Raw genomic sequence first — 22,275 nt, 5'->3', positions numbered from 1 at the left:
ATTGCAATATTTTTCACCAAAATCATTACATGCATCATTAACAGTATTATCAACAGATGATTCAGCATACAACAATTCACAACATTTAGCACAAGAATTATCAATAGAGGCAAAGATATAATCATATACCTCAACGTCTGATAAAGCAATTACCCAATCATTTACCACTTCCTGAGTGGTGGTTTCATTCTCTCGGGATTCTCCATATTTTCTTTCAAGTTCATCCCAGATTTCTTGTACACTTCAACATGCCATGATCTTGAGAAAAATGTTATAATCTAAAGTGCAGTATAGCATATGAATGGCATTAAAATTAATCAAGTTGAAATCATGTTCAAAACTTTTAGCACCATTTCCTTTAGCAATCACTTGCCAAGCCTTCCAATACATTGCTTTTTATATGCTCATTCTAAATTTCCAGTGGGTGTAATTAACACCACCAAACAAAGGAGGACTGAAAGGCGATTGTCCCTCGATGAATGGGGATACACCAATGTGAGCCATCTCAATCTTTAGCAAAAGCGTGTAATTCTATGCAACGAGACTCTGATACCAATTATTGGAATTGGTATATTCCCAAGAGAGGGGATGAATTGGAATTTTAAAACTTCTTTCTAGGTTAAACCAGATATTAGTAATACACAACTTAAGGTCTTTCTAAGCATATACCAATTGTGCAGATAAAAAAGTATACGAAAATTAAATCATACGCCACATTCATAATATATCAAATATAACATACATGTGCAGGAATGTAAAGTGCGTAAATTGAAAAGTGTGCACACGATATGTTATTAAGGTTTGGCCAACACTACCTACGTCCCCGCCTCAAGCGCACAAGTAAGAGGATTCCACTATGGCTCACTTAACGGGTGGAGCAGCACCTAATACAACACCTTAACAGGATGGTACACCTAGTTCTCCTAATCGGGTCTAAACCAGTCTGGGACTATTCATAGGGCTAGTCTCCCTCTTTCGACAACCGCTCGGGAATACAACAAATGAATGTTTTTTGTACAACGAAATATGCTTCAAATACAAGCAGATGTGTCCAACACTAAGCGCAAATACACCCACGTATGACATGCAAATAAGCTCAATGTGAGAATGTGATTTTCACAAAAGTAATCTTTGAATAAATATGTGTATGATGAGCGCTCAAAGATTTTATGCCCAAATAAGAAATTTCTCCAAAAAATATTTCTCTAAATAAAGTGCTGGAGAACCTAGGGTTTATGGCTCAAATATATTTTCGCAAGCACAAGAAAATGAGCCTTTGAATCTTGCAATGAGTGTGCAAGATTCACAAGCAAAGAAGTAGATTTTCTCCAAGGATATATATCAATGAATATATATGGAGAAAACTTTGATTTACTCTCAAGACTAAGATATGAGACGTAAATAAACCATGAGAGTAAAAACGATTTTGATTTGAAAAACAAATGCCCAATATATGTAAAGCACTCTCTTTGGAAATTGATTTTTCAAAGTAATAATAAGAGAGGATGAAAAAATAGGCTTGGGAAGATGAAAATAGGATATAACAATTTGAGAGAGTTTTCTAACTAATCATCTTCCTAATTATGACTTATGAAGGGGTATATATAGAGTTGGGTGAAAATATGATCGTTGGGGACACGCTGGGTATTTTAAAAAATGTTTAATCATGTTTAATGAAAAATAACCCTATTTAGCCATGGTAAAAATCTGACTAACCCGAGAGGTTTGGTCGACCGTATTATAGGTTTGGTCGACCATATTACTGTGTTCGATCAACCGTGGAAATTTTGAATTGTAGGTTCAGTTGACTGTTTCAGGGCGATTTTGGGCTCTTCGAGGTTTAGTTGACCAAGGCTAAGGTTCGGTTGACCATTCATGAGGTTCGGTCAACCATGGCCACTTTGAACTATGAGTTCGGTCGACCAAGTTGTTGGGGGTCAGACACGTGTGAGTTCGATCAACCATGGAAGACATGTTCATTTCAGAATGGTCAATCGAGCGAAGTCAACATGTTGATTTCTGGTCAGTTTGGTTGACCGAGGCTTTTGTACTGCTTAGTGTTCGGTCGATCGAAGCTTTGACTTTGATCAACTTTCTCAGTTTGGTCGACCGAGGCAAGTGAAATTTTAGTTTTGCCCTTGAGGTCAGCTATGGTCCTTGTCCGGTTCCCTATGGTCGAAGCTTTTGAATTAAGCTAAAAAATTTGGGGTCGAAGTTTTTGTAAACTTCGTTTTAGCCCTAATCTCTGACCCTAACCAATTAGTTATTTAAGAAAAAAGTTTTTATGAAAAGTGCTGATCTTTAGGGTCAAACTACGACCATCCTGAGCTTATCATCCATATAATGCATGTCATGCATTATTACAGACCAAAATATAAAACCAAAATGCAATACAATGAAACAAAACATGTATTCTTATTTTGCTCTTCATTTTCCTATGGAATATGCCAGGAATATATGTTCTTTAAGTTTTTTCTGGAATCCACTTTACTTTCATGTGTGTGTTTTGAATGATTAAACTGTGCAAGTACTTAGGCACACACATTAGTAACTTGCGGTTTGCATTATCAAAACTAGGGATCAAACTTGAAAAGTCAACATCAAGTAATATTCTCAAAAATGATTTTCAAAGATTAAGTGTTAAGTGAGAGTATATGCAAATAAAATGCCATAAATAAAACACTCTCTTAAAAAATGATTTTGAAATAAAAACATGAAGGAGAGTTGGAGAGATTTAAATAAAAGATTTTGCCCCAAAAGAATGATTTTAACAATAAAAAAATATTTTGGGAGAACTTTGATTAACAATGGATTAGAGAGAAAATTTGCGCTAATCAAAGTTGCTAATCTGAGGTTATGAGGGGGTATTTAAAGATTTTTCGAAAATTATGACCGTTAGGGACACGATTGGTATTTTAAAATTTATTTAATTAAAAGTTTAATGACGTTTTAGCGCTGGAAATTTAAAATACTCAAGAGGTTTAATCGACCATATTCAAGGTTCGGTCAACCACTTTAATAAGTTGGCTCGACTAGGGCAAATTTGAACTATAGATTTGGTTGACCAACTCAGGGCAATTCTGAACCCTTCATGGGTTCGGTCAACCAAGACAAAAGTTCGGTCAGCTACTCATCTAAGTTTGGTAGACTAAGACCAATTTGAACTACAAGGTATGGTCGACCAAGTAGTTAGGGTGTCAGAGGCTAATGATTCGATCGACTGAGGACGGTGCGTTCAATTCAGTATGGTTGACCAAGCGAAGTTAATATGTTGACTTCTGACCTGTTCGGTCGACCAAGCCAATTTGTGCATGGTGGGTTTAGTCAACCGAGACTTCACAGCACATGCCTCACATGGCAGGTTCGGTCGATTGAGTCATTTAGTACATAAGGGTTCGGTCGACCGAGACTTTTTAAATAAGCCAAAAATCCAACGTCGATCGACCGCTTTGGTTTTGCCCCAATTTTGACCCTAAAGCTATTTAAAAAAATCCTTGTTTAATTTTAACCTTTTAGAAAAAGATTTTTGGTGCTATTATTGGGTCTCCTATGTTCAGCCTACAGTCGTTCTGAGCTTTCAAACATATCATGCAGGTGCATGCATTATTACAAACCAGATAATAAAAATTAAATGAATATACAACTTAAATTAAGTGTCTTCTTCTTTTGCTCTTCTAGTGTCATGGAATGCTCTGGAGTGTGTGATCTTTACATTCCTTTTAGCTTCTATGTCCATTACCTCATGTGTGTGCTGAATCATGAACTTGTTCAAAAACGCTAAATGCACATATGAGATACAGGTGCTTTGTTAGCATTAAAACAGAAATCGGATTCAAAAAGTCAACAAAGACCCTAAATTTTTTCCCCACTCAATCTATTAACTTCCTCATTGATAAACATACACAAGATAGCTTCTAGAAATACTCATTGAACCCCAAAATAGGAGGCTTCAAACCAACCATAATTCGAAACTCTTCATTATAGCCAAACTTGTCTCTAATCCCATGGTACTCTTGATCCCAATCTAATCCAAATTTGATCATGGCACACACTCAAAACATAAGATCTTCAACCCAACACAAATTCACAATTGAATGTAGCTTCCTCTTAACAACATCCTAATCTGTGATCCAAACTAGTATTTCTCACATCCAAGATTATAACTCAAGTTAACCACCAACCAACATACAAATAGTTCTAAAGATTAACACACTCCCAAAACATAAACTCACAATCCTTGATATGAAATCATATTTACAACCTTGTCTCTCAAGGCCAAACTCTTACTAGATTTTCAAAGAGCATTCACCACACCAATTCGCAGAGGTAAACCACATCCTGAAAGCTAAACTCAAACTAAAACTAGCCAAGACTCATTTCGATTTAGCCCACATAGTAACCAACTCAAAATCACATTACAATTCCTTTAAAGGAACAACCAACGCAAAGGTCTTGATCTGGTTCCATACTAACCAAGTAAACATTCCAACAATAGATTCCAACTCGAAGGTTCTCTAAGCCTAACTATCCAAAATACTTGGTAGTTAACCTAGCAAGTAAACATTAAAGCTTAAAACCAACAAACCATTTCCATATGAGTCTCCATCCAGGAGTCTACGAGACACAACTTCAAAAATGAGTCCACACCTTGAAGTCTCTTCACGAAACAACCAATCTCAAAACCATAGGATAACCATGCAACAAGCCAGCGAAGCTCAAATTTTAAAAGCAATTCCAAAGGCAAGTCCCCACCAAGAGAGTCTCATGAACACAAATCCAATGATGAGTCCACCCTAAGGACACTCTTAAAACACAATTGATATCAACGTCTGAGGTATAAAACCCAATTCCTCTTGAGATAACCAACATGTCTAGAATACCACAATTTTGAAGTTAACCAACTCAAATCCAACCACAATACCAATATGAGAGCTTCCATAAGTCCTCAATTCTAAAGCTCAAATCACAACTGAAGTGAGCATCTATAAAATTGAAACCAATCTAACAAGACCTCAAAAATTTAAGTCTCAAAACCCAAATCGAAGCTCCAAAAATCACAATCTTTAGTCCTCTTATTAACTTTATAAGTCCTATCCCGTTTTGATTATAACAAATCCAAAGTATCTCACTTGTGCATCTAGTGTTTGAATAGATAATTCTCTTAGAAGGCACGTAGAGTTGAGGTACGATCAAAGCCATGAGGATCTCAAAGCTCACACTACATAATGACAATTGGGAGAGCAAAAAGAATAAAAACATTTTATGTTGTATTGTAATACATTTAAGTATTGGTCTATAATAATGCATATCATGCATGATGAGAATGAAAGCTCAAACACAAGACCATAGACTGACCTTAGGTTCCAAAATTTTCATGGAAAACCCTTCACTTAAAATGTCATACTTATACACATAGGGTTCAAAAATTTTAGGGTCAAAATCAGGGCAAAACCTTAGGCTCTCACTAACCTTGGTCGACCGACCCATGCACGTTATAAATACCTTAGTCAACTGACCTTAGTACTTTGGCTAGAATACACAGGCTCGGCCAACCGACCAATTTTTCTCCTAAAACGCCTCAGTTGACTGAACTTACGAAGGTTTGGAAATCATCTTTTGGCTAGCCGACCGACACCTCGCTCAGCCGACTGACCCTTGCAAAAATTTGAAAATAAACAAAGGCTAGCTGACCGGTGCTTCACCCAGCCAACTGACCCTCTCGGGAAGGTTTAGTTTTTTCTTAAGGACAGCCGACCGGTGGCTTCCGTGGTCGACCGACCCTCTTAGGTTGGCCTAATTTCTCAATGCAAAACGTCATTAATTTTCTAATTAAACTTTTCTAAAATGATGAGCGTGTCCCTAACAGTCATAGTTTTTTGGGAATTCTACATATAACCCATTCCAAAGCATAATTAGCAACTTGATTAGCTAAGAAATTATTTGGAAAATATTTTTTTGCTCTATCATTCATACTCTCACATATTCAAGCTTATTTAATTCTCTTTCACATATTCTTTTGCTAAATCATTCAAGAAAGAGAGCATAAATTCATTCTCTTCATTTGCAAATTTATTGCAACTTGACGATTGAGTGAATACATTTTCTTGTGGGCATTTTACATTCATTTCAAAGCTTACACTCTCATTCATTCATTCATCTTTAAAAATCAATTTTTAGAGAGTAAGCTTGAGTTCTTCCCATATTATTTGATTCATAAATATTTCTTGGGAGAACTCTTTTACAGGTTGTGAGTCTTTGCATATTCATTGCAAGATTCAAAGGCTTACATTGTGTTTATTGGAAAAATATTTTTGGTAAACTAATCTCCAATATCTCTTATACTTCATATTTGAAAAATACTTTTGGAGATATTATTTGGGTTCTTGAGATCTTTGGAAAAAAAAAACACACTTAGTGAATATTATATATCTTGAATCAAGGATCATTTTCATAATACTCTCACACATTATCTCATACATATATAATTCTTTGAGAGATAAACTACAAATACTCTATTGAGCTTAAACTCTTATCATAGTAGAGTGCATTGCTTTTATTGTTGTACATATATGCTTATTGGAGAAGCACTTTGTTTGTACAAACATCATTTTATTATTATTGTATTCCCGGCGTGTGGTATCGTCAAAAGAGGAGGTAACCATCCTGTAAAGTGTACCGGTATGGCTAAGCCTGGGTAATTGAGCTAGGAAGACACTGTCTTGTAAGGTGTCAAGGTTTGGTTCCTCCTGATAAGTGAACCAGGGAGTCTTTGCCCTATAAGGAGAGGTTGTAAACGGTGTCGCTCTGTCCGGTTAAGTGAGCATTTAGTGAATCCTCAAGTGGGTTGGCTTGAGGCGAGGACATAGGCATGGTTGCCGAACCTTGATAAAAACCGAGTGTCATTCTTTCCTTATACTCTCTACATTCGGTATTTGCATGCTTATACTACTTGTTGATATTGCTGCTTATATGTTGGAATACATATCTGTGATTGGTTGAGAATATACTAAAACTGTTACACTGGTTAGATTTATTGCGCATTCATATATCAACTGGTTTTGTGCTTGATTAGAAAAAACCTTAGGTTGTGTTATACTTATTGTGGCTAAAAATTAGAACACTTGACCTATAATCTTTAAAATATCCAATTCACCCCCTCTTGGGATTACACCAAAAACAACACCTCTAAAAAAATTAATCTCACCCATAGTATGTCACGGTTACTAGTTAGATATCTCTGCCTTTTAACTCAAACTCAAAATTTTATTTGAAAAATGACCCTTTGGCTCAGTTACTGCATAAAAACAACAAGCAAGAAAAGGCCCTCTGGCCACCAATGACACATGTGCCCCCTAGTAACATAGCTCAAATATCCTCAAGCAAATTTTGTCACAATGCCCTCTTGAAAAACTCATCCCAATTTCCTCTAGCATAGGTCATCAATAAGGAAGCAAAGTAAACCACGATGTGCTTCCACCAATTAGACAATAGGGATCTTCAATTGCATTTGTTCCCATCGGAACATATCATACGAGTAATTTAGGTCCCAACAAAGTCCAATGAGAAACATTCGTGGTTCAATTCAATTGCAAAAGCCACTGGGTAAATGTCACCGTTTTTACCAACATAGAGTTGCATTTGTGGCTTAAGGACATCTGTCCAAGGTGTTCACAACTCATTCTTCCTCATAGATATAAGAATGACACCTCCCTCTATGGGTATGAACTTCTCAAGTTCCGTAAAGATACCTTTGTACAAATTCCTTCAACCGTCCCCTTCCACCAAATCTAAGAGTATCACCTCTACTTGTGGAACGAGGACACCATAAAGTTTCAATGGGTAACCATCCAAGCTCCAAAGCAAACCACAATAGGACGACTCCCAAAGTGTGGAGACAATACCTGCCTCAAGGGCATAAGGTAATCATATCTTCATTCCCTTCCATTAATCCTAATCCCTTATCAAGGGTACAAGGAACCATTAAGTAACTAATGTTTACGATATATCCGCTGAAGGCCAACTTTCACTTCATTACCCTCAATCAATTACATGACAAGAGGGGAGCGTGAGAGAAGAACCTATTCAAAGATAACTTGCTCCTTCCCCTAATCAATGTCACAAACTGAATACTCACCATCAAGTTGAAGCCAATAGTTTCAATCTTAATCTCATTTGATATTTGAGAGATTTGATATGATGCTGTCATAGACGTGGAGTTCTTAATGGCAAAAAGGAATCACCTTTGCCAAAATCTTCCTGAAGTGTAATGGAGTTATGCTTGTGCTGCAACAAGGATATATTAAGTCCAATCCAACCATACTCATCATTATTAAAGGAAACACTCAAGTGTCTCATGACTTGATAGCCCTTGAACCAACTAAGGTCATCACTAACGAACTCGAACATAAATAGTAAAGGAAATAACTCATATTCCTCCAATGTTGATCATTTTCATCTCCTTAACACAACCAAGGTTTAGATGATACTATCCAATTGTATAGGCAACGGCTAAGAAGGACATACACCGAAACCTTCAGACTGAGAGTACTCGTGCAATCCTATTTCCAAATGGATGTTTTGTGGGGTTCCCAATCCCATAAGGAAGCTCAGGACACCCCTAGAGGATGTCAAGAGCCTACCCCTGAGCACTCCTCAAGGAGCTCACTTAGTACGTAACAAGATACTCAGGAAGGTAGGCTGCTCAGCTGGTGTACCCCTGAATATACAAATCTCCAAAGCCAACCACGAAGTCACAAAGACATCAAAACCATCCTTGTGACTGCTACACATTTGCACCCCGACCTTCTCTCCATGTCGGTAATCATATACCAATCATGTGTTAGAGTCGTAGAACTCCAAGACCCTAACAATAGCTTCTTTGACCTCATGTACCTTATTTGGATTGTCATAATAAAAATTGATTTTTGGATATGCATACAATATGATCTTTTAAACTCTTCATAATATATATTTCATCCACGCACCGTCCTCCCTCCTTACACAATTAAAGTTATTTTTGAAATTTGAAAAACATTAAGCATGTGTTTAAATCAAGAAATTTGATTGAAAAAAAAAAGTAAAATAAGAAGAAAATTTATTTTTTATGATGTTTGTTTTCTCATTACCAAATAATATTTAAAAATATGTCCTATTATGAATAAAAAAATATTTTAAAAAATCAAATGTTAATGCTATGTAAAATCAAAATTTTGTTCATTGATTTGCTATATATATTTTTTCCTTCATTACTTTTCACAACAACTAAACATGAAAATGTGGATTAAAATTAAAATTTTATTCAATAATTTGGTATAATTTTTATTTTCTTTTTTACTTTTCATGATAATTAAACATGAAAATGTGGAATCCTTTGTTTTTTTTTTTTCCTTTCCTCTTTCTAACATTTCCCAAGTTCCAAATATGGCTAAAGAAAAAAAAATGCGAAAGAATCCACTTTTAAATGTTTGGTTATGAAAGAAAGTGAAAACTAAACTGAAAAGTTGTCAAAACAATAGAAACTTGAGTTTCATATCATTATAGGTTTTACTGTTAAGTTTTAAATATTAACTTCAAATATGATTTTGTAAATAAGTTTTAAATTGAATTTGAACCAGTGACGAATCTAAATATTGAACTATTTTAATTGTTTGGTATCTAATATTTGAATAGGCGTTGTTTCTTAATTTTAACCTTCTCAACTCTCAATGGTAATAAATATTTGACAAACTTAACAAATAATTACTGAACTAAAGTTTTTATTTAATATGAAATATTTTGCTATCACATATTTAATTAATATATAGAAATAAAAATAATATAATTTATTTTTTATAAAAATAAAATTTATTATTTTAATTTTAACCAATTGGATGTTGAGTTTTTTGTCATTTTCCATTTTTGAAAGGGATAAAATTGGAAAAGCAACTTCTAGCCACTTCCCCAATTAGATGATTTTTTTCTAATGGTTGAATGTCTAACTAGTTCACTTAATTTAATGAATCAATTCAAACATAACTCCTTTTTAGAGGCAATGCTGATCAAATAAAGTAATAGAAAATTTTTCCTTACACTAATCACTGCATGAAAGTTTTTGTCCAGCAATTGAACCCAATCAATCTTTGTCCTCTAAGGCTCTTTAGCCCATTTCATCTCCATCACACTAAAGAGTCTCATGGAGTTCTTACACTTATCATAAGCTTTGTATGTATTTCAGTTTTCATTATGTTTCCTTGATTTTTTTTTCACACCAATTCAAATTTTCGGTCATACTTTCTGTTTGTTCCCACTGAATAATGGGAAACCCCTGTAGTGTTCTGCCCAACCTTCTTCAACCACCTCTACATCTTCTTGTTTAGTCATCCAAAAAGCTCAAATGTAAAGGAATTGAAGTCCCCTTTATTTCTTTATTGCCTTCCTTAGGTTCCAGAGGAGTTAGGGTTATGATCCGAGGATAATGCTGGAAGCAACTAGGGCCATCTGGTTAAGGTCTCGAATATTTTGTATCCCTAAACACTTGATATAATGAACATGCAAAATTCATGTTAAACACCCATATAGAATGCAAGTTTTGGGGAATGCTTTTCATTGTTTTCTTTGTTTAGAGTTGTGGTAGTTATTATTATTAACAAAATTTCAATCAACCTTAACCAAATGCAATTCTGCAGTTCTCATTTTTTAAAACAATATCAAAAACTTCTATCCAAATGTATTTTTGAGTATAAACAAATATACCATCTAATCCTTTATTTTTATTTGGTAAACGATAATACGGGAACTCACTTAACCAACCCCAAACTTCTACTTTCTAAAATTCATCGATGCACAATTGGTTCATAAATACTATATCTGCTCTTTCCATTACTGCTGTCTCTCTTTTGCTCGACCCAAGTGCAACTGCAGTCTTTATACCCAACATCCTGGCAATAAGTGACCACTTAAAAATTTTTAAAACTACTTGTCATTCCATAGTCGTCGTCTGTTGAAAGATCGCTTATTTTGTCCTAAAAAATAACAGTTTGGGTTGAAGTTGAAGTTGGCAGCAGCACTGCAGTACAAGAAGGTGCCTAAAAAATGAAAAGTCGTCATGAAATCAAGCCAATCAATCCACTGTTCTACAGTTTTGAAGAATGTTGATCTCTTCTTTCAGAAGCTCCTATAGGACCTACACTATCGCCTCCTTTTCAACCTTTGGCTCTCCCATATACCAAACCCAACACCAAGTAAAGCCATAAACTTCCTAGGCCTTTCACCGGGTGAATGTGATTTTTTCTCAAAAAATACCACTATGATATAAAGATTGTTTTCCTATATTTCACAGTGTTTTGTTTATATATATAAATCATATGTATAAATAATCCAAGGGTAGAGATACTTCCTTCTAGCTATAGAACTCCCCAGCAATGTAAACCCCCAAATAGTAGAGGCCTGGTAGGGAATTTATGGGCAGCTGGTGTCTAAAATTTCATAGACCTAGTGCCAACCTAGCCCCAACAATCGAACTTGTCCCGTACTCCAGTCTAGAAACCCAAACTGAACAGTAACAATCAGTGGCAACCTTATAATGCCCACACAAAATAGCAGGAAATTCAAACCATCAATGCTCTATTGAGATAAAGAGGTGCAATGAGATGCACACAGTTGGGCCTAAATGATCACAATTGGATTTCAGATTGTTTTTATGAAAGCATATATTCCATGCTCTTCTCATTTTTCATCTTTAAGATTGCCTCAGTGAGTTGTGTTTTGTGATTTAGGACAGGAATATACACTTCTTGCTGCAGCCTGTATAAACTTCACCACTCACCAGGCATTAGTTGCCTTTGTTACACCAAAGGTAGTCGCAATGAGGGCAAGGATAGCCTGCATGCATAGAGCAGAGAATTCCACATGAGCATAAGAAAGACAACAGTCCCCTTCTCCATGGACAAGGATGGCAGCACAACGAGCAAATTGCACCAGAAATATAAAGAATAAAAATGAACATAAGAAAGGAGGGCAAGATACATTATATGGTCAACTGATAAATCTAGTAAAGAAATAAGAATACAAGTAGCATGATATCTGACCCAAAAATAAAAAATAAAGCACAACCGTAGTCACATTTTTTTGCATATAGATGCCCATCTCCCATCCCATACTCCTTTCCACCCCCTCCCAAAGTTCAAACCCAAATCTCAAACTTTAGTCATAGGAAGTGACACTGTAAAAATGTATATGGCTGTCCCACAATTGGATCAGTCAACATTAGATGCCTGTTATAAAATGTTGACTCAAACCAATATAACAATAATAGCTTCCAACTAGGAAAAATGTCAACAAACTAGCATGTATCATTCACAAAAGCTGTATGCACTACACAGAAATATATTGTTGGCAACTTGAGTAGCCCCTAAGAACCAATGTTTTTGTCCATGTGTTCCATAAAAGGTGACATTCACTTCAAAATATTTAAATTTCTCCTTCCTTAAGAGAGAAATTTTCTTGATTTCGTTAACCTATAGAATTTCTTCATATTTTTCAGCTGTTTTTTTTTTTTGTTCTTTTTTATCCCTGGGACAAAGAATTCATAAATAATGCATAGAAACCTAGTAAAGTCGGGTTCAAGAGAAATCAGTGAAAGATGATGGTGAAATCTTCAAGATCTCAGTAAGTTAATTAAACAAGTAACTTTTGGCACCATAGTTCGTGTTAGCGTTGTGAGTAATCGGTTTGAAAAATTAATAAATGACTCGACCATGCCACAGAAATCAACTTCCACTAACTATTGGTAATAATTGAACTTTTGCATACAGAATTGATTTGGCTCGTCACAAATTGATCTATATAACACTACACACCACTTTTTAAAGTATGTGCTACGTACTGTTCTGACTCCCACTGAGTGTACCAAAACAAAAAATGTCTCACACTATTACATGCGCTAATCCAGTCTATGTTCCGGTAACATTTACTGTAAATAACATCATCCAAACAAATCACCAACAAATTGTCCTATCACAAACACTAGGTCCTGAACTCTGCATCTCCCAAACAAGGTGTTTTAAGTTGTTTCCATGATAAAAAATAAACTAAATGCACAGAATGACAAGGAAATTGGCATATTAGTTGGCATTGTGACAAGCAAATATTAGTTGACCGTGCATAGTGCAATAGCAGATCCAAAGTTTGACAGTTGATGTACATCATTCTAAAGCATTTTACTATTTCTATGGAAGTAACTGAAGCAATTAAGATAGTGATGATAATGGAAGGATTCAGTTGCAGAAGAAGATGATTGGCTATCGTCCCCACTAACCTTGGAAAATTCTACATATGCCCTTGATGTTTAAGGTAGTCTTGAGTACTTAGGAAATTTTTCTCAGGCATATAATTTTTTGTAATCTATGTATGGCTAGCTTTGCCACTGGCTGTACACTTTTTTTAAGCAGGCTGAGCTGCAAAGGAGGGAAAGCAAGAGGAAGGGACAACAATTAAAATTTTCCTTTAAATCTTGTTAGAGAATTTGAACAACAATGCCTAATGAATAGCCATTTTGGCATGTCTTGAATCCTACAGCAGATATACTGGATAATTAGCCATTGCTGCAAGAAATGGTCAAGCATGTACAAGGATTAGCAATCACAGCCTGCAGCCTGCAAGAACTAACTACATACTAGTGATACCCAATAAGGATGAAGATTATCTACCATATCATCAAGAAGCACTTTCTCATTAAGAATTTGTGGTCAACAAGAGATAAGCAGGGATCAATCATTAAGGATATATGTTTTTCTTGCTTTCTGGTAGCATCTTAGATTATGGAGTTTAGTATGGAACTATAGATCCCATGACTGTATAAACTTGACCTGTAATAAAATTCTCCATTTTTCTGAAGAGGTGACAAATTGAAGACCTTTTTAATAAGAGTATAATCGATCAATCTAATTTTCCATGATATTTTCAGTGCATCCACAAAAGTAGCAGGGCTTTTCTTCATTGTTTCTTCTCTGAAAAACACAATGTTCTTCCACCATGGAAATTGAATTTTGAATTTCTCCCAATGGAATCATTACAGTGCCAGCTGTCAAAAGCTCCTTCAGGAAGTAGACAAGTTATTTTCCTAATCAAATTTTAAATTCCACAGTATTTCTCACACAACGTAACTCCATGAGGTTTGAACCTATAGTCATGCATGAGTCCAAATAATGTGAATGCTGCCATTCCTTTATGTTAGGCGCAGCACAAAATCCATAATATATGTGCATAAAAATTCTCAAATGTCAAATTCAGAGGAACATCTTTGAAAAAGAGATGAAAGGTCATTTATGACTACACAGCGTGGCTAAGATGTTTAAGTTGGGCCACCACCAAACTAACTGAAGCTATAAGGTGTCATTACTGTAAAATGATTGAAAAGCATATATGCAACAAGAGAAATAATTAATCAAGCAGAGGAAAGATACTCACAGCTATTGTGCATGCAATATACCCAGGTTTTTCTCTGTAATCCACTCGGGTAGCAAGCAGAAGGAAAGCTCCAATGTACCAAGGAATTCCGGCAAGAAAGAAGCCAATAATAAACCTTGCAAAAAGTAAAATCATTATTTTTTGATAAATGAAAGTCAAATCATTATAGTTTAGGGAAAAATATTGATAAAAGAGGAACAAAAAGTGAAAAAGCTAGTATCTCCAACATTTTTGGAAATCTTGCTCCTCACAGCCATAAAGCTCCGACACTTCAAATTTTCATATTCATAACATAATACTTCTATATTTTTAGAATTCTTTTTTACAGTAAATAGGAGCCTTATTTTTATATAAAAAAAATGTGTAGGTCTCTCCAAAGAGAAATAGCAGTTTTGGACTAGTCACTCGGTTATTAAGGCATTATTCATGTCCTGTCTCTTGCCCAGCAGAGTCTCGTGCACCAAATTAAGGTAGAGATATATCCATGTTGCTTGACTCAGTTCAGGTGACAGATTTTGGTGGCGATGGATTTGGCTTTTGTGAGCATCCAAGCGTCATTGACAACATTCTCCAACATTTTTATTCTAGAAATGTTATTTATTTGGCCATTATTTTGTTTGTTCAAAAGAACTTATGTATTATATTACCCCTCTCCTATAGAGATGCAAACTTTTTCATGCAGCAAACAAACAAGAGCAACATAACTTCTTACATTTTCATTGTATTTTCAGTTTTTAATTTGGGATAATTTTATCAGGATCAAATCTTCAAGATTTTAAAGGTTATTAGGAACCAATATTCTAGGGTATTAGTATTTAGGAAGCAAGTATCTAGAGTATCATTCCATAGGAAATTAGTATTTTAGTTTGTTTAGGCTTCCTCAAATTAGTTTCCTAACCTTCCAACATTGTAAGCCTATAAAATGTCCATATGCATTAGTTTTATTGGGACTAGAATTGTGAATTTTTCCAGACATTATTCCTGCATCACCTCATGATTTCATAAATGTGTTCGAAGTCATTGACCATCTATCTCTTATTTATGGCATAATATTTCACCATGATCTGCCGGAAAACCTGTCACATTCCAATTGAGAGATCTATCCATTCATGTGATTAAATCAAGTAGTTAAATGGATTAAAATTAATTGCAGATAACTGCCAAACAATGCATGTTAATTCTTTTAATAGAATAGGCCACAAAAATATTTAAGTTTTGCAGCAGTCAAGAAATTTATGGAACTTAAAATAATTGATTTTCGAATTAGTGCCAAATCTTGTCTCTTCCAATTTGCAAGCGTTCACGGAAAAGCTGTCCCTCAAGCATCTTACTATTTATTATGTATGACTGATAATGTATTTCACAACAAGACGAGACTAAATGGCTTTTTATTATCGACAAGCTTTTTTTTTTTTCTTTTTTTCTACACTTATTTATAAAAACATATCCCCATCGAGAGAGTGACAGGAAGGCAGACAGAATAAAGTTCAAGTTAAGCTTAGTTCATTTACCTGCAAAATGTTCCTTGTCTACTATTTCCACAATCCCATTTCATGGGGGATAAGAAATGAAAATTTATTGAGGGGGGGGGGGGGGGAGGGTTATACTTATTCTATATAATTTTCTAACCCAGATGTAAAATACAAAATTTGTAACACTGTGAACAACCGGAATGCAGTCTCAATTGACAATTTCCAACCATAGCTTAGGTGGGTCTTCAACTTCAAACATTAGACATTGTTAAAACAAAGCATGCTGAGAATTTGTTCAAGCAAGGTACGTGCATGCCTTTAAATAGGATGCCATAAAGGAAAAGGATTCATTATTTCCAGCTTTAATGAGTAGAAATGCAACGACAATAATGATATGGTTGTATCAATTGGTATAATTGAATCAATTGGTTTAAAGGGCTTGAAAAACGAGGTAGCATACAGGGGATGGGGCAATAGGAATTAGCCTATGAGTTTTCTTTGCCAGTCAGCTGGGTCAGCATTAGTGATGAGAAACTACAAATTCTGAAAGCTCCCCCTTCCCCTCCAATGTTAAAACTTTCTTGAATAAAAATTTTGTATGTAAAATTTATTTTAATTTTTCTGCCATGCTAACAAAGAGCAGGATGTTTGCATGTAAGAAATGTATCTACATGGCTGCAGTTATTGTAGCATTTTAGTCTATTTGAGGTTGACATGTTGAAAACTATTTGTTGGACACACCAATATGTGGGAATAAAAAAAAAAAATATTAATGTGAACTTACAAGAACCAGCCAAACCCAATACCACAACAAGGAAGACGGCGCTCTCCAATGGGTCTCCCTTCAGCAACAGGATAACCTTGAACAACATAAAAGCAATATTAAAAAAAATATGGAAGAAAATATGCAAGAAAACAATTAAAAAAATGCTGAATTGAATTTAGTAATTTAATCTATAAGACATAATTTTCTATATTTCAGTCAAGAATGCAATAGCCAAAACTTCAACATCAATAACAACTTTTTCAGATAAAATTATTATCAACAGTTACAGAATTTCCAAGAATTATGCAGTTATGAACAAACAAATATATATTTTTTAGGTGCTTCTAGATTCCTAGAACCAACAAGAGAGAAGCCCTCTATGACTAAACACATCAAAGTGCTAATACCATTATTGAGATCAGTGCAAAATTTGATTTTAAAAAGTAAGTAGTGCTCTTATCCCCTTATTAGATTCACAGCTTCAGAAGGTCTGCCTTTGGCACCTCTTTATACCTAGACATGTGTGGTCTATGCCCAAGGTAAACAATCTTTTAAAGGACAGCCTGTTGCACAAAGGCCCCCATATGTGGTGTCTGGGACAAGGGGCGAACCACAATGAGTCTATAGTACGCAGCCTTACCTCGCATTTTTGCAAGAAACTGTTTCTATGCCTCGAACCCATGACCTCTGGGTCACACAGCAACAACCTCACCATTGCACCTAAGCTCCCTTTCTAAGGTAAACAATCTTTTGATCTTTCTATTTTTTAATTGACTGACCATATTTATTTTGTTAGTTAAACATTCTTAATGTTTCAAGCCTTTGTATATTTGACCATGTTTCTTTGTTGAATAATATTTTGTATATTTTAATATTAATAGACAATATACATTATTGATATTTTATAAATATTTATTACGCCACAAAAGGTTTCTGATAAAAGTTAAAAAATATTTTAAGTTCAATCTCTGTGTGTGCAAGTGCATCGTCACCTACTATAATCGTTTTCATTACAAAAATCCATTATGTCATTTGCTACAAATGCCAACAGCTCACTATAGAAACTTTGCTTCAGGAAACTACAATCATGGCATTGAAAGGTGACTCTTAGTTCCTTATGCCATCAAGCTCTACATAATCCAAGATTTTACTAATGGTTCAAATCAGATCCCTAATATTTACTGCAAACAAACAGTTAATGGGAAATTGATTAAGTCTTCTTTCTAATGAAACAACATCATCTTGGAATGAGCAACCTTTTCATCAACACGATATACTATGTCAAATAATATTCAGTCACGTTCCCAAGAAAGAAGGCTAGCTCAACTAGTAATAATTAAATTTTTTTCTCAGAAAGTTATAAAGGATAAATTAATCCCACCAACCAGGGGTGGGCTTACAATGAGATCATTGGCCCAGCTGTGACCAGATGTACATACAATATGCATGGGGTTAGCCGCTTCAATTGGTTTTTTAACCTGGTCGGAGGAGAGATTACCAAACGTCTAGCATTCCCTCATGCTTGGCGCCACCCCATTTACTCAGAAAAAGTAGTATAGTTAATGATTTCTTTGCTTGCTTCCCCACCAAAAAGTAAGAGAATATCCCTCAGTCAATTTATTCATATTCAATTGTTGTCATGTTTATTTTTGTTTGCACACTTGTCACATAATATGTGGATTTATTTATGTGCATAGTTCTCTGCATTGTCCTCATTGACAAATTTATTGATATGCTACCATTACTACTCTCAAATAAATAACACATAACAGTCATTCTGTTAATGGAAGATCTTAATGAGGACAAGGGAGGACCTAAGAAGCAAAAATCTCCGCCATGAGACATGGATACAACACAATGACATGGTGATATGAGAAATTTGAAAAATGAGGATACGACACAATGGGGATGCGTTAATTAATTAATAGAAATATATATATTACACACACACACATATATATATACACACATATTTAGGCACGTTTTTCCTTTTAGATGACAAATATTGAGGTAATTTTAATTTAAAATGAAATAAGTGCACAATTATCAGTTGCACTTTTACAAACATTAGTTATACAATCATCAACTACATTCATATTATAGAACACTGATCAAACAACCAAAAAAAACAACCCAAGGGCATGACTGATGGGGGCAATGAGCATAGCTCATCAAGAAATTAATAATTAACAAAGAGTGGTGAACTGCAGATGACTTTAGGGAGGGAGGGGGAAATTTTAAGGCCTGGGAGGTCTGGCGCTGCCTTAAAAGGCTGCCACAGTAGCACTACAGCTGCAAACTTCAACCACTCTAATGTCAAAAACCTTTTAACTCTCAACCTCTCGACTGCCCCTCAATTTCTTCTTTCATTTTCTTTTTTTGGGTTTTGATAACAGAATTAAAGGCGCTAGCAAAAATGCACTGCTTTACTCCTGGACATGTCCCCGCTGTGTTGGGAAGTGTTCGGAAGTGTCTGAGCTGTGTCCAGAAATAAAAATAAATAATTAAATTATAACACATGTCAAGGAGTGTCGGGCATGTTTCCGTGTCACATACCAACACTTCAGGCTTCCAGAAGTGTTGAAGTTTCCAAGGGGAGGACCATTTGCAAAAGCTCATATCCTTTTGCACTTATGCCAACCCAAAGCTTTTGAAAGCTCACATACATTTTGCTCCAAAAATATATTTCCAGCTGTGCCACTGCTTTCAGTGGTCTATTCCCCCACAAAATGCCATTCCAAAATCAAATTTTCTTCTGCCTCATAATTTTCCACCACTTCCAATAATACTGGTGATTTAGAATAGTAACAATGCTACAGAAATCCAAGTACATTTTATTTCATGCTTGCCCTGAAGTTAATTTTAGTTTATTGTCCTTGTGATCCAACTACCCATGTCCTTGGCAGCTATCGAAATAAAAGAAAAAGGAAAAACCCCAAACAACAAATATCCTGTATTCACCAAGATTTGATGTTGATAGGAAATACTTTATTCTTGGATTTCCAACAAAAGGATCAACTTCCAATGAATCTTCAACTCCTAATTACAAATAGAAGCATGAGAGTCAAATATTTCCATTTTATTAGCAAAAAAAAAAAAAAAAGGAACACTCTTAGGTCTTAGCACATTTACAAATTAATGCAAACATAACCTATATGAAGAAAAGATCAAACAAGGGTATTCTAAATGATAAGTCGGACTCAACAATGGCGCCAATGGATTGTGCAATGACAAATAACCAGATCCTCTAATAGATGCCTCATTTTGAATCGCATTAATTTAAATGTAAACCAACAATGTCTTACAATAGCCTATAATCGTGATCAAAATTGGAATTATAATAATAGATTGGTTGGTCTTCCATCTCAACCGGAATAAATATCTTCAAGATTCATGCACAAGCAAACGGAACAACGATCAATGCAGAATTACCATAAAATCTCTGCTTTTACAAAAAAGGGTAAGCTTTAACGCGTGTATATGCCGTCTGAGAGAGAGAAAGAAAAGTGTGTGTGGGGGGGCCCGCCGGGGGGGGGGGGGGAGAGAGAGAGAGAGAATACCGGCGCGGTTCCAATGAATATTAACATTGGGATTGTGATTATCCGAAGTATGAACATTCTGATAGCCAAAAGGATAGTAGCGGGCGTTGGCGGCGGGCGGCGGAACCGGCTGTGGGAAACCAATGACCGGTTGAGGAAGCGGCGGAGGGTAGTTGGGAATGCCTTGAAATGTCCCGTAATGGAGCTGGTGTTGCGGCGGCAGGTCGCCGCTCGCCTCTTTGCTCTTCCCTTCTACGGTCATCCTCGATCCAAATCACAACGCTAGAGCTAGAGCTAGATCGAGAGAGGGAGAGAAAGAGACATGCTACGCCATGAATCCGCAATCCGTGATTCTTCAAGGGAACCCAAACCTCGTATGAGAAACGACTGAAATCAAACTTCCATGCTATTTTTAGATAAACAAACCCATTCCTCATCTCTTTTTTGTTTGTTTTGTTTTAATTTTTTGTAATTTTTTTTTCTTTTGAATTCGCGTTAGACTCACGGCTGATAAATACCCAACCCCTAACGCTATTAACATCATAATCCTTGAAGCCGCACAAACAAGCAAACACACAATTAACACAGTTTGTATTATAATTTCATGTACAAGGTCGTAATACTTATGATTTTTTTTTTTTTGGATTATATACCAACTCAGCCACCAATGAGCCCTTGAATCTCCTGATACGATACCAAACCTACGAATCAACGTCCTCCGCTCCCAAGTCTCGCTGATCAGGGTAAAATTTAGAATGCGGACACGATATTTGTGCATCTGTTACCAATTCGATCCCTGAAATACATCTTCATTACTATTCACGGACTCTGCTAACTCACAAAAAATTCTCACCATCCTCAGCTTCTGCTGATTCACAGAACGAACTCTTACCATCCACAATCCTAATCCTATTAACATCATAATCCTTGAAGCCACACACACAAGCAAATACATAATTAACACAATTTGTATTATAATTTCATGTAAGAGGTCGTAATACTAATGATTTCAAACAATCAATTCGAAGAAACCAATCCTTAACTATACAGATTTAATAAAATTAAAATATGTAGTATATAATTATATTTATAAAATATATTATCAATAATTAAAATGTAAAAAAAAAAACTAGAAGTGCGTATACAATTGTAGGCAAACAATATTATTATTTCTAAAAATAAGACAAAGCACCTAGAAAAAACAAAAATCAAGAAAAACTAGGTAGATATACATTTAAAAATTCTATCTTAAATAGTATAATTAAAAATTTGTTTAATTAAAAAAATAAGTATAATTTAATTTAAATACTAAATAAAAAATTATTTCAAAAAAATAGGTAAATTCTTCTAAGGCCGTTTAAAATTATTTTGAATTATCCAATATCATTTAGAAAGAGAATAATATAGCTTGTTAAAATTAAGATTAAAAATAAAATTAGCTACTAAAAGTACTCCTAGATAATTTTTTTGAAATTTAGAAAAAAAAATTAATTGATTATTAAGTAAACAAAAGTAATAATAATTATAAATATTTTAGGTAGCAAATCACAATTTTAGAAATTGTAATAAATTTATTGATATTTTCATTAGAAGAAGTCATATATTAATATTTTTACAACATTAAAAGTAATAAAAGTGTTGTTGGTTAAATTTCTTACCTATTCAACCTAAAACTACTCTCAAATAATTTATTTAAAATTTAGAAAAAAAATTATCAAATATTAATTATTAAGCAAAAGAGTAATAATAATTATAAATATTTTAGGTAGTAAATTACAATTTTATAAATTGCAATAAATTTATTAATATTTTCATTACAAGAACTCATATATTAAGATTTTTATAAAATAAAAAATATTAAAAATATTATTTATTAAATTTCTTTGCTATACTAGTATACACACTTTAGACTTGATATTTGCTGTATTATCAAATTTGAACATTTCTATTATTGGTAGTCATTTTTTACCAAATACGTAATAATTGAGCTAAAGTAATTTAAGTTTTTGAGGTAAGAAACGAGGAATATGAAATTGTTCCACAAGTGGCCGAT

The 22,275-nt window shown here is 34.7% G+C and overlaps 1 protein-coding gene across 1 annotated transcript; it reads right to left on the bottom strand.

Moving 5' to 3' along the window:
- Positions 1-11,574: 11,574 nt before the first annotated feature.
- LOC131144304 (large ribosomal subunit protein eL20z-like) lies at positions 11,575-20,800 on the bottom strand. Its single transcript, XM_058092861.1, has 4 exons — positions 20,244-20,800; positions 16,702-16,777; positions 14,446-14,560; positions 11,575-11,859 (listed from the first exon to the last, which is right to left on the bottom strand). Exons 1-4 carry the CDS (start codon positions 20,482-20,484, stop codon positions 11,800-11,802), a joined length of 492 nt encoding a protein of 163 aa, XP_057948844.1. The 5' UTR covers positions 20,485-20,800; the 3' UTR covers positions 11,575-11,799.
- Positions 20,801-22,275: the final 1,475 nt, after the last annotated feature.

This window comes from Malania oleifera, chromosome 12, assembly GCF_029873635.1.
Source record: "Malania oleifera isolate guangnan ecotype guangnan chromosome 12, ASM2987363v1, whole genome shotgun sequence".
Lineage (NCBI taxonomy): Eukaryota > Viridiplantae > Streptophyta > Magnoliopsida > Santalales > Ximeniaceae > Malania > Malania oleifera.
Note: the sequence above shows the minus strand (reverse complement) of the source record. Positions and strands in the feature narration are given on the sequence as shown.

Excerpts from the sequence above, each read along its gene's own strand:
- LOC131144304 (XM_058092861.1), bottom strand. The coding sequence starts at position 20,484 with ATGACCGTAGAAGGGAAGAGCAAAGAGGCGAGCGGCGACCTGCCGCCG. Across the intron at positions 16,778-20,243 it reads TATTCATTGGAACCGCGCCG|GTTATCCTGTTGCTGAAGGG; the intron begins GTATTCTCTCTC and ends ATGTTGTTCAAG. Across the intron at positions 11,860-14,445 it reads ATATTGCATGCACAATAGCT|GCTATCCTTGCCCTCATTGC; the intron begins GTGAGTATCTTT and ends CTATGCATGCAG.